Genomic DNA, 13,737 nt, shown 5'->3' with positions numbered 1-13,737 from the left:
TTACTCAGCCATAAAAAGGAACAAAATTGAGTCTTTTGTTGAGACGTGGATGGACCTAGAGACTCTCATACAGAGTGAAGTAAGTCAGAAAGAGAAAAACAAATATCATATATTAATGCATGTATGTGGAACCTAGAAAAATGGTACAGATGAAGTGGTTTGCAGGGCAAAAGTTGAGACACAGATGTAGAGAACCGACGTATGGACATCAAGGGGGGAAAGCCACGGAATGGGTGGGGATCGTGGTGTGCTGAATTGGGCGATTGGGATTGACATGTATACACTGATGTGTATAAAATTGATGACTAATAAGAACCTGCAGTATAAAAAATAAATAAAATTCAAAAATTAAAATAAAATACTGCATTAGTTTCAGGTGTACATCACAGTGATTCAGCATTTTTATAGATTGTACTCCTTTTTCCAGCACATTTCTTTACACTTTTACTACATGTTTTTATAATCCTGAACAACATGTAGATCATATGGCATGTTTTCAAACTACTTTATGGTTTGTATTCATTTATACCTTTTTCCTCTCAACATTACATTTGTTAGATTCATCTATGTTGATAACTGTATTTCTAGTGTATTTTCATGACTATTTCACTGAATGAATATAACTATTCTCCTATTGATGGACATTTAGGGTATTTTCAATGGTTTTAATATTACAAATAAAGTTAAGAATATGCTTTTAGAAAGTCCTTGCTAATCCAACTAATGGTGTAAATTTGGGAATTTAAAGTGTTTAGGGCAGACATTCTACATCTACATTAGACTTTTGACATTTTTGGTTAATAAATTTGCTAACTGGATTTCTATTTGCCGAATTACCTTGGTTATATTTTCACTACTGACTTTGTTTCTAAAGAAAATTAGAAGCAACTTACAGTAAAACAGAAAACACTTAAACTAGAATAAAGAGAAGTATCATGTTATTTCTGAAAAGCTAGATCAAGATCTTGCATCATTTAAGTCTGAGGATGTATATAGACCTCCTCCCACCCAAGATCACCATCTCCATCAGCAATGTTACTACACATATATGAAAATAATATGTTACCTTTTAGATGTTGAAAATTAATTTTAAAATTAATTTTGACCTCGGTTAAAGAAGATAAATTGCCAAACTGATATTCATCTTAAATTTTGAAAATATTCATTTTGAATAATAATCAGGCGATAAATATCTAGACTTCAGACTTTTAAAGCAAGATGTATATAAACAGTGGTGAATGGCAGAATGACAAGATATTTAGCCACATAAAAACAAAATCAGGTACAGGTGAATTCTGTCATTTTAAAACTTGTGACAAAATGATTTTAAAAACCAGCTCAACTGTCTTAGTTTGTATCAATGAGGGAGGTCCTCTGAAATGCAACTGCTCAATCCCTTTATCAGTGTTTGGACAAATTACGAAAATATCTAGCTCTCTGAAGGCTTTACTCTATTTATAAGTTGTAGTTATTGGCCTCTACCCAGATTCACATGTTAGAGATTAGCCTAAAATCTGAGTCTTGATTGAAATAGATTTAGGTAGACTAACGGCTGAGCCTTTCCGATTCACATTGCTGTAATCTATTAGGTTTGACTGAGTGAGACACAGGAGGATGCTATAATAAATACCTTTGATAACCAGTCCCTAGAGTCACGGTATGTGCTTTGGGCATCGTGTTTCTCAGTCCATAGAAAATGGATTACGTAAATTAAGAAAATATATGCCAATCTTGTGTCAGACTTAGAGCTGGTATTCCTAAGTAAGACTGTCTCATCAGGAAACTGAGTGGCCTGTGGCCTAAGGAGGTATTGTTTTTCTTGCAATTTCTATGTTTTCATGGAAAGGCTCTTTGATTCTCAGAATGTATTTGTTTCAAGGTAATTTAGTTTGAATTCGCTCATGCTCAGAAGTCTCCTGAAAAATTTTCCTTAAAGTTTTACAGTGTATGTTTTATATGCAACCAATACCTATATGAATTTCGAAGAAAATAATTTCATATGACATCAATTTTAATCATCAGAGCTTGGTTTCCAAAGCCTCCGTGTTTCTATCACATGGAATCGATAATTAATAGCAATGATATTTTCAAAACAGTAGTAACCTTTTTAGTAACAGATGCTTCTTAATACTATTAAGAGGCAAATGCATAACTTGTCAGTTTGGGGTGAAGGGATTCACCTTCAAAATAATTTTCCTGTTTATAAGCTTTCTTGCAGTTTAGATATGCTGCCATCAGGTGGTAGTAATATGTCATATCCATATGGCTCCACAGATGACATTATGCTTAAGGTCACCAGTTTACTCCAGAAAGATTTATGATAATTAATGCACAGATTTTTAAATGAAAATTAAAATAAAATAGTACATCTTTTTAGTTTCAGAGCAAAGGATACTTTTAACGGAATTTTTAAACATATTTATATTGGAAGATGCAGTTGGGCATGTTTTCTCTATTTATTTATTTGTAAATGAAGAGTTTCACCTTATGCCTTCAAAAAATTTAGAAAATATAGAAAATTAAAATTAAAAACACCAAATTTCATCACCCAGGGATAATTTCTATTAACCTTTTGTTTCATTTCCTTCCAGTCTTTTTTTTTTAACATGCAATCTTTAGCATGTTTTTGGGGTTTTTTTTTTTTTGGAGTAGAGTTTGATGGCAGGAAAAGGTACTTAGCTATAGTAACAGTGTATATATAGCATGTATCTTTTACAACTTTTAAAATTATAAGTTCTTTGTAACTTTTGTGATTTCTTAACATTGAGGTTTTCCATAATTTACATAGTCATTCACGTATTAGTATGTAGTGTATGTTTCTGATTTCGGTCATCAAGAATATTTTATCTCTGTCTTCCGTCCACTGCTTATCAAGAGGATCATTATTTCATTGAATCTATACTTGATTTTTGACTTAACACAAAAGAATTTCTAATTCATCTTTGAGTAGCTAGATATGTTTCCTCTGTTGCATTTGAAATGAAATGGCCAGAAAATTTGAGCTTTCAGTTTTCAATTATGAATGAAAATATATAGTTTCTTTGTTACTATTTTCGTATATGAATGTTTTATAATTTTGTAAATTGTATGCCACTGGGTACTGCATATAAACATTTCAGAATCTGTGATATTATGAGACAGAGCCATTACCTACTTCTTACCAAAATAATTTTTTCTTTTCTTTTTTATAGCATAGAACACTGCATTAAAGAAATACAGTCTGAAGTTAACAAACAATGTCCAGATGTGCAGCTACGAACAACAAGTGACTGTTTTGAATGGCTAAATAATTATAATTATAATTCATCCAAGTCACCATCCATTCCCCATGGAGATATGATAAAATTTCTCAAAGCACTGGTAAAAAAAAAAAAAAAATAGAATCTTTGTTTTAACAGTGGAGTGGGGTGGGTGAACATGGAATACATTTCATTCAATTTCTGTACATAAATATTTATTCCATTGACCATATTAGCCCTCCATATCTAGGGGTTAGGGTTTGTATTTTGTTTCTGTATCCTCAGTAGAATCCAGTGAGCTATGTATTTTTATTTTTCACTATGATTTTTATAATAAAATGAGGTTTTACATAAATGGACATTAAACATTATAATTCCTGAGGGATTTATGGTGTGATATATACCATATCAACACCACAAAATGTACTGAAATGTACCACGATTGTCTATCAGAAAAGTTAGTATCTATTACATTTTGTGTCCCTTCACAACTACTCATTTTCTTGTGCTCATTACTAAGCACAATAAGATCATCATCAGTTGTATCTATTAAGTAGCCTTGTCCATTATTCCCTTTATCCCCAACCTGCAGGCATATCCAGTTCTTTTCAATCAAGGCAGCAATTTATAGGACACTGTTAATTGATGGAGAATTATTACATTGGTCATTCTTGGATACTGACCACCCTCTATGTTAGAGAGGTTTTCGTAGCCTTCAATAAGAAATACTTATTTTATTACACCTGTATCTACAAGGTTAGCTAGCTTCCAAAAACTAGAGAAACAGCACAATTGTTAGAAAACAGGATTTCTGTAGCTACGGTTTTAATTTAATTAAGGGAAAAAAGGTACTGTTTTTGTGTAAACATCAAACATTGACTAAGGCAGATGTGGAAAATATCTTGAGGTTGTAGATGGCTTAGGATGACAGAATCAGATGAAAATAATTTTTGGCTATTGTTATTATTGCAGATGTCTCTTTAATGTTTACAAATTAATAAAAGAAAGAGAAAGGAAGATTATGTGCCCTGAAGGCTTATTCTTTTAAGAAAATCCTCTCACCCATTACCTCTTGAAGGTGGAGCCTTGAGGAATATATATGGATATAGTTATTCCTTTAATTTCTATTAAGAGTCATGTGTAATGAATTTCATTAATATTGATATAATAATGCTTTCTCATTTAATTAAAAGCAAAAGCTTTTAATTATCTTTTAATCTGTCACACATAAGTCATTCTCTATTCACTGCAGGGCAAAGGCCGCCTTAGTTTTGCTCAAATTCATTAGACTGATAGGCCTCTTCCAGACCTAGGTGTTTTAACATAATTGATCATGTTATTTTGAGAAAAGAACCACATTATTAAAACAGATCTAGATTAAAACGACCTTGTCAAGTTTTTACATGCTGAAAGTGTCAATCTTGACAGAATTTTTTTCATACATCTATTTTTTTTCCATAGAAAGTTTTAATTTATTAATTATCTAACTAAATAAGAAACAGAGGTTCTCATTATGGCAGTTGTATGAAGTCATTTTCAAAATTTAAGCAATCATACTTAACACGTGTTCACATGTTTAAAATCTGTCATTCTTTAAATGTTTGCTTGATCAAATATTTACAGTTATTGACTGATTTAAAGAAACCCAAGTCTGAGGCACTAATATGACCAGTTTGCTCTATAGAATTTACCATAATGCTGGTGTTCTGGACTCTATCTAAGGACATTTATTTTCCAGAAGTATCAAAAGAACTAAATAAAAAGGAAGAGAGAAAGTGGAGGTTCAGAAAAGTCAATTCACTTTTTGGTTCTCTAGAGTGTAGTAGGAAGAACGTGGATGAGGAGAATGAAACCAGGCATCCAATCTTAGTTCTGTGCTTTATTGTGTGTGACATTTGGAAAGTAACTTAAACACACTGCACTTTAGTGTCCTTATCTATAAATTGGGGTTTTAAGTATCTATGTCACAGAGCTTTCATTATGAAGAAGTCAGAGACTGTATCAAAAAGCACTTTTTATGTAATAAACTACTATATAGATATTAGGCATTATTATTTATTACAGACAGAACATTAAATTAGAGATCACAATGCTTAGAATGACTGAGAGAGAGTCCTGGAATTTGTCTAGGAGTTGTTCATTTTTCTGAGTCACACATAATACCTTTGTCAATAGGTAATTTCCAAGCTGGCCTGATTTTATACCGCTTGAACCTTGCTTCCGTTTTTTTGTTTTTTGTTTTTAAATAATCAGCTTGTTGCTACTTAGAGAATATAAGCTAATTGCAGTACTACCTGAAATAGACATAGTTAGGAGAGTCAGCATGTAAGGAGAATTTGTGCATGTAATTCAAAGTCCAAAAACAAAGTAAATTTTTGTCCTTTTTCTATTCCTAATTACACCTACTATTGTTTCTGTCAGTTAACACAGAAAATATAAAAAAAATTTTTCTTATGTTTTGAGGAACAATTCTGAGTACTTTTTCCCATTTTGAGTTAGTTATTTCTTTGGAGAGAGCTGAAATATTCTCAGATTACTTTCCAAAGTAAAATCTATCTTAACATGACTCTCAAAAAGGAATTTAAATGAAAGTTAAAGTCTTTAAATGTATTAACTTTTATTTCTCAGGATGGCAGCTATTAGTAACCCCTAGGCACATACTATGTTTAAAGGTCTCTGTTCTCTATGTTCATTTGGGAATTTATAATAATAAGTATACTCATTCAGGCATGAAAATTATCTACTAGGTATTAATTAGGGGCATGATCTTAAATTTATTTCATCTTAGGAGTACATTTCAGTTGATATTTTACTATAGATTTTTATTTAGAATTTTTAAGCTAAAGCTTCCATACAGCTCAGGTTATATCAGGAATGGATAACAACGAGGGCTAAAACTATGTGTCGAGAAATCTAATTGAAAAATTAGTTCATCACCTGGGCTTTACAAAATTTAACAGACCATAAAGATAATATTCTAAAATGTCTGAATAGATTAACTTTCAAATGCAAAAAGAAGGTTTTTTTGAAAACATCATAGTATTGATTCTAAATTGAAATGAATTATGAAATTCTGTATGATTGTAGAAATCATTTTTTCCTGCTACTCTTATAATCACATTTCTAACATTATAATTTACTTTTATTAGCAAGATTTGTTGAAGAATGAACAAAATCAAGAAGAAATGGTATTGGATTTACTTTGGGACATCTCCTGCCACAGCAGTGTTTCCTTCCCATCCACTCTAAGTGGAACATCTTTCCATTTCCTCTCTAGTACTTCTCTTCATTCTGTTGAAGATCATTCGTCTATGGATGTAAAGTCTATATGGGATGATATAAGACTACATCTTCGACGCTTCTTAGTGAGCAAATTACAAACCCACAATGAAATAAACAATTCACAGCAAAAAATTTTGTTGAAAAATCAATGCATACGACAACTCTTATTTCTTTATCCAGAATCAGAAGTTACAGTCAAGTACCAAAACATACAGAATAAACTGTTGACTAAACTTCTGCAGAACTGTTTTCTTTCTTACAGCAGAGAAGCAAATTTAGACATAATGGCTGATGGATACCAAGGTACAATGCTTAAGTTATACTCAATGATAAAAGAGGATTTTAACACACTACGTGAAATTTTAGCTCCATCCTCAACAGTGAAATTCATTAAAGAAACTTACCTGGATACTGTTACAGAAGAAATGGCAAAATTTCTTGAAAATTTTTCTGGGCTGCAGTTCAAAGAAAGTGCTGTCCGTGTGATTAAAACAAGCAAGAGCTCCAGCAGGCATAGAGGAGCAGTGCATGCTTTGGGTTAGTGATTTTTAAAATTTCTGTTTGGTTTAACTTAAACCTTTTGATACCTTTAATTTTCTTTTCTTTTTTTTTGTTTTTAATTTTTGAATTTTATTTGTTTATTTTTATACAGCGGTTTCTTATTAGTTATCTATTTTATATGTATTAGTGTATACATGTCAATCCCAGTCTCCTAATTCATCCCACCACCACCACCACCACCACCCCCGCCACTTTTCCCCCTTGGTGTCCATACGTTTGTTCTCTACATCTGTGTCTCTATTTCTGCCCTGCAAACCGGTTCATCTGTACCATTTTTCTAGGTTCCACATATATGCGTTAATATACGATATTTTCCATGACCTGGCTATTGTAAATAGTGCTGCAATGAACATTGGGGTGCATGTGTCTTTTTGAATTATGGTTTTCTCAGGGTATATGCCCAGTAGTGGGATTGCTGGGTCATATGGTCGTTCTATTTTTAGTTTTTTTAAGGAACCCCCATACTGTTCTCCATGGTGGCTGTATCAATCTACATTCCCACCAACAGTGCAAGAGGGTTCTCTTTTCTCCACACCCTCTCCAGTATTGATATCTTTAATTTTCTAACTTTTCTATTTGGTTAAACTTAATTACAAATTTGAAAATAAATCAGAAAGTAAATGTTGTGAAATTCTCCACTACCATTTCTCTTATACATTTCTTTTTCTGTAAGTATAGTAATAGAAGTGTGTTCTTTCCTGTCATTTACATTATTAAAGATATTGGAAATGTAAGTCAGAAATATTACCAATAAGACTTTCTTTTTTTTTTTTTTTTTTTTTTTTTTGCGGTACGCGGGCCTCTCACTGCCGTGGCCCCTCCCACTGTGGAGCACAGGCTCCGGACACGCAGGCCCAGCGGCCATGGCTTACGGGCCCAGCTGCTCCGCAGCATGTGGGATCCTCCCGGACCGGGGCACAAACCCGCATCCCCTGCACCGTCAGGCAGACCCCCAACCACTGCGCCACCAGGGAAGCCCTCATTTTTTTAATCACATAAATTATTGGGTGGAACTTTCTATATATATATATGTGTATATATATATATAAAACAGAAAAGTTTAATTTTTAACCCATTGTATCGTCCAGAGCTGAAACATTATAAAGTAAAAAGAATTGTTGAACACTTGTTGAAATTTTTATTAATGAAAATTGGAAGTTTAAAATTGTAATATTTTAGTCAGCCAATGCCAATATGGCCCTATTATGAAATACTAATTATAAAATTCTATATTATAATTGGTTATGGAAGCATAGCATTAACTACAGCTGATTTTTAAAGTTCCTCTAATGTTGTTCCTATAAGAATATATATAATAAAAGAGGATTTGAAGAGTCCTAATTTTATTCAAAAGATAAAATAATCTATTATGATATAATAAATTTTTCTTATCATCATTTTAATTTCCTACCAGTGGAGAAAAATTAAGGTAAAAAATATGATTATTTTGAAAATTATGATTACTCATGCTTTACATAGAATGCTGAGGTATGTTTCTAAATAGGTTCATAAACTATATTTTTTAATTATTTGAAAATTATCATTTGGTGAATTGCTATTTTTGAATTTTATGATCATTTCATTAAAATTTCCATAGCTCACTATATTTTTACCTACCTTCCTTAATAAAATACTACAATACCAAATTGCTCAATATATGAATATGATATATGAATTTTCAAATAATTTAATGTTTTGTCTTAGAATTTTTATTTTCTTCAGGAAGCTGTGTCACATCACAGAACAGAGATGCATCAGCCAAGTTTAGGTTACAGCAGAATACAAAATCAGTTAATTTAGGAGCATTACAATTTTGCTCAAAGTAAATAGATTTTCATTTTAATTATTACATAAATTTTAAATGCATTTTCATAAGTGTACTTATTTTCTATAATTTTTATGTCCTCTCAAAAAGTTTATGCTTACTTGTAAAGTACTTTCAACATGAAAGTTTTATATGTGCTAAATATAGTTTAGTTTATACCAGAAGAAAAGATCCATATGGTTAAAAATATGTGTAACTTGCTATGGAGTCGTTAGGGCTGATATTGAGGTGTTTTCCCTTTTGTGAGAGAGAACTATGTGCGTTGGCTTTTACACCAAAATTTGAAGCACCTTCCACAAGTCCAAGTACACTGATCTTTCTCAAGCTGCTTTATCTGAACTTTGGTATAAATCACTTGTTGAACGAATGCTTTCCATGTGCTAAGCACTGTACTAAGTGCATCCCTTTCCTTATTATCCCAATTTAATAAGCAAAGAAAGAAGCTTAGAAAGATTAACTTGCCTTGGGTCACTTGCACAAAGTCAGGATTCACATGTAGATCTCTATGTCTTCAAGACCCATGTTCTTAACCACCATGCTATTGGGTCTTGTCTCAAAATGTAAAATTAAGTTCTTTGTCACTTGTAAAAGAAATTTCAAACAGCACTGTTCAAGTGGGCTGCCTGAAAATCAGTTCCGTTCTGCTGTATTGAGTATCTGCCACAGGCAAGGCATTTAGCAGCTACCGTGTTTAAGGTTTCTAAGCTAAACATGATAAAGGGAAGAAAACTAACTGAGTAACTGCTGTTAATGCTGTGTGAGAACTCCTAAACTAACTCTTAACAGAGCAATCATATTTTCCACTAATATTTTGCCCAATGACCAAATTTTATTTATTAAGGAAATACAGTTTGAGATTAGCAAAATAATAATAATAATTTATAAATACTTAATAAAATTTATAATTTATATTCCTATTTGAATAAAATCTTGATTGGCTTGTATATTGTCTTTAGTATATGTTTACACTCACCAAGTCTTCGTTTTTTTTTTTTTTTTTTTTTTTTGGCTGTATTGGGTCTTCGTTGCTGCATGCAGGCTCTCTCTAGTTACCGCGAGCAGGGGCTACGCTTAGTTGTGGTGCGCTGGCTTTTCATTTCAGTGGCTTCTCTTGTTGCAGAGCACGGGCTCAAGGCACGGGGGCTTCAGTAGTTGTGGCATGTGCGTTCTAGAGGGCAGGCTCAGTAGTTGTGGTGCATGGGCTTAGTTGCTCCATAGCATGTGGGATCTTCCCGGACCAGGGCTCAAACCCGTGCCCCCTGCCTTGGCAGGCGGATTCTTAACCACTGTGCCACTAGGGAAGCCCAAGTCTTCGATATTTTGCCTGAAACTCTAGACATTTCTTAAGTAACAAGAGTTAGCATTTATTGGGTCAGACATTGCAACACGTTATTTTATTTAATCCTTCTAACCACCCAACAAAGTAGTTACCTTTATTTATCTCTATTATATAGTGAGAAAACTAAGGCATAGAGATATTAAGTAATTTGGTCAAGGTTACAAAGTAAAGCCAGGATATAAACTCAGGTCTGTCTGACTGCAATGCCCTGACTATAACTGTGCTCTACCGCCTAAAAGAACAGGACGGAAATAACTCATTCCATTAAGAACACTGTTGTGAATCCTTTGTATGCTACATCTACTTTAGTGTGGTCACTGTTTTACTTTCCCCTAACCTATCCCACAGTCTTCTCATGCGAAGACTTCGTAATGCTTATTTTGTGATCTACTGAGATATCTTAAGCAGACCTTGTATATACACTAGTCTCTTTTTTCTAGCCTTATTGAGATATAATTGACATGTAACACTGTTTAAGATGTACAACGTGTTGATTTGTACCCTTAATATTTGTACACTTAATACTTCAAAACGATTATCACCATAGTATTAGCTAATATCTCCATCATCTCACATAATTACCATTACTTTTGTGTGGTGAGAACAGTTAAGATTTACTTTCTTAGCAACTTTCAAGTATGTAATACATTATTATTACTATAATCACAATGCTGTGCATTAGATCCCCAGAAATTTTAAATCTTCTAACTGCAAATTTGTACCCTGTGACCAATATCTCCTCATTTCCTCCATCCCCCATCCCCTGATAACTACCTTAATACTCTGTTTCTATGAGTTTAGTTTTTTTAGATTTCACATATAAGTGATATCATATAGTATTTGTCTATATCTATCTGACTGTCTGACTTATTTCACTTAGCATAATGCCTTCAAAGTCCATCCATGTTGTTGCAAATTGCAGGATTTCCTTCTTTCTCATGGCTGAATTATAGTCCATTTTATCTATCTCAATCTCCCATATTCTTTATCCATTCATTCCTAAATGGACACTTAGGATGTTTCCTTATCTTGGCTATTGTGAATAATGCTGCAACAAACATGGGGGTGCAGATATCTCCTTGATATCTTGTTTTCATTTCCTTTAGATATATTCCAGAAGTGGGATTGCTGATGGTGGTTCTATTTTTAATTTTTTGTGGAACCTCCATACTGTTTTCTGCAATTGCTGTACCAATTTATATTCCCACCAACAGTGCACATGGGTTCCCTTTTCTCTACATCCTCACCAATGCTTGTTATCTCTTCCTTTTTGATGATAGCCAGGTATAAGGTGATATCTCATTGTGGTTTTGGTTTGCATTTCTCTGATGATTAGTGATCTTGAGCATCTTTTCATGTACCTGTTGGCCATCTGTATGTCTTCTTTGGAAAAATGTCTATTCAGGTCCTCTGCCCATTATTTAATCGGATTTTGTTGTTGTTGTTGTTGTTACTGAATTGTATGAGTTCTTTATGTATTTTGTATATTGATCCCTTACTAAATATATGGTTTGCAAATATTTTCTCCCTACCATAGATTTTTTCATTTTGTTGATAGTTTCTTTTGCTGTGCACAAGCTTTTCAGTTTGATATAGTCCCATTTATTAATTTTTGCTTTTGTTGCTTATGCCTTTGGTATTATATCCAAAAAATCATTGCCAAGACCAACATTAAGGAGCTTTTTCCCTATGCTTTCTTCTAGGAGTTTTATAGTTTCAGGTCTTAGGTTTAAGTCTTTTATCCATTATGAGTTAATTTTTGTATATGTTGTAAGATACGGTTCAGTTTCATTCTTCTTCTTGTGTTATCCACTTTTCTCAACACCATTTATTTAACCCTTTCCCCAATGAGTATTCTTAGTCCCTTTGTCAAATATTAGTTGACCATATATGCAAGGGTTTATTTCTGGGTTCTCAATTCTGTTCCATTGGTCTATATGTCTATTTTTATGTTTTGATATTTGAAGAAAATGGTGAAATAATGCTATAATGTAAATATTATAGACTCTTTGTGATTTGGTGATATATTCTAGAAAAGAATAATATTATTTTTACAGATACTCTTTTAAGTGATTAAGTCATCGAGTTACTTTTACTTTTAAAATTGTATTTTCTTTGGATGTAAGAAAAGATATTGCTACTTTTCTCAGTGCTTGAAAAAGAGGATTGTTTATGTGTAGTAAATTTTAGTTAGATAAATTCTCCGTATTTTAATATGAAACGATGCAATTAGGAGATTTCAATCATAGGATAAATGTCATGGTCCCCTGTATATCTTACTCTGAATTTTTCTTGAGGTTATTGTTAGCTTGAAAGGGAAAGACTTGAGTGTATGATACATGCCTTTGAGTATTTGGAAGGTTTCTAAAGATCTCCAGTGGGTGAGAGGTTGAAACTTGGTGGCCTCTACCCCTTCCCTCTCCCAGTTCCTTTATATTTTGTTTAAGGAAGATTGGGGGTAGGGGAAACAGAATCCCTCTAGGGATGAAAAGATCCTTTAGAGTAAAGAAGACCCTCAAGCCCAGATAAAGCCAGAATTTTGACTAAGGAGGCACAGATCACAATTGGAAAGTAGGCCAGTCAAAATCACCCTAATTTCTCTCCTACTCCTCAAGTAGCTCTGACGAGCTGAGTGATGATCTCAGGGAAATGTAAAGAAGTATATTGAGGCCAGCATGCAAAGTGTGTACAGAAAGAAGCATTTGTATGGTATTGTTACAGAAGAGACCAAGCCTCCTAGAAGGATACCACATCTCTTGATCCTGTTGTGCTCCTGAGACAGAGGTGAAGATCTCCATTAGATCTCTGATGTCAATCATGCTTGTTGTTTTCTAACCCCACATTAGTAGAAGCTGGAATTTCAAGTAATATAAAACAGTAATGGGGAAAAAATTTCCTAAGAGAAAGTTATATCTTTATTCAGTTATCACAAATTCCTTTAAAGTAATAGTACAATTTCAGGGTTTTTTGTTGTACTGTTGTTAAAAATACTAATAAATGATATTGTTGATTAGCTTTTTTTCCCCACTGTTTTATCATACTTGCAATTCTTTAATGAAATACTGGTATATTCCTTGTTTACAAGTACTTGCTCTCAGAAGGTGAAAAGTACAGTTATCAGGAGTCAAGGGTGCTCATCTTGAATCTCCCACCCCCTTGTTTTTGTGACCTTAGATAAGTCATTTAACCTCTTCATATTGTTCCAATTGATAAAATGAAAGGGTTATATTAGATAATATCTAAGCTTTAACTCTAAACTTATTCTGACGTGGAAATCATTCCACAGCCAGATTTTTTTTTTTTTTTTTTTTTGCAGTACGTGGGCCTCTCACTGTTGTGGCCTCTCCCGTTGCAGAGCACAGGCTCCGGAAGTGCAGGCTCAGCGGCCATGGCTCATGGGTCCAGCTGCTCCGCGGCATGTGGGATCTTCCTGGACCGGGGCACGAACCCGTGTCCCCTGCATTGGCGGGTGGACTCTCAACCACTGCGCC

The 13,737-nt window shown here is 33.4% G+C and overlaps 1 protein-coding gene across 3 annotated transcripts in view; it reads left to right on the top strand.

Moving 5' to 3' along the window:
- KIAA0825 (KIAA0825 ortholog) overlaps positions 1 to 13,737 on the top strand; it is a 467,916-nt gene that overhangs the window by 91,718 nt on the left and 362,461 nt on the right. For 2 of the 3 annotated variants that reach the window (XM_024123740.2, XM_055086663.1), the window contains 2 exons: positions 3,192 to 3,360; positions 6,389 to 7,058. In XM_024123740.2, the coding sequence (XP_023979508.1) occupies positions 3,192 to 3,360; positions 6,389 to 7,058 (839 nt within the window). Of the gene's footprint in view, positions 1 to 3,191; positions 3,361 to 6,388; positions 7,064 to 13,737 lie in introns of those variants that run through there. The other variant, XM_055086664.1, reaches the window with a different exon arrangement.

This window comes from Physeter macrocephalus, chromosome 8 (assembly GCF_002837175.3).
Source record: "Physeter macrocephalus isolate SW-GA chromosome 8, ASM283717v5, whole genome shotgun sequence".
NCBI lineage: Eukaryota > Metazoa > Chordata > Mammalia > Artiodactyla > Physeteridae > Physeter > Physeter macrocephalus.
Note: the sequence above shows the minus strand (reverse complement) of the source record. Positions and strands in the feature narration are given on the sequence as shown.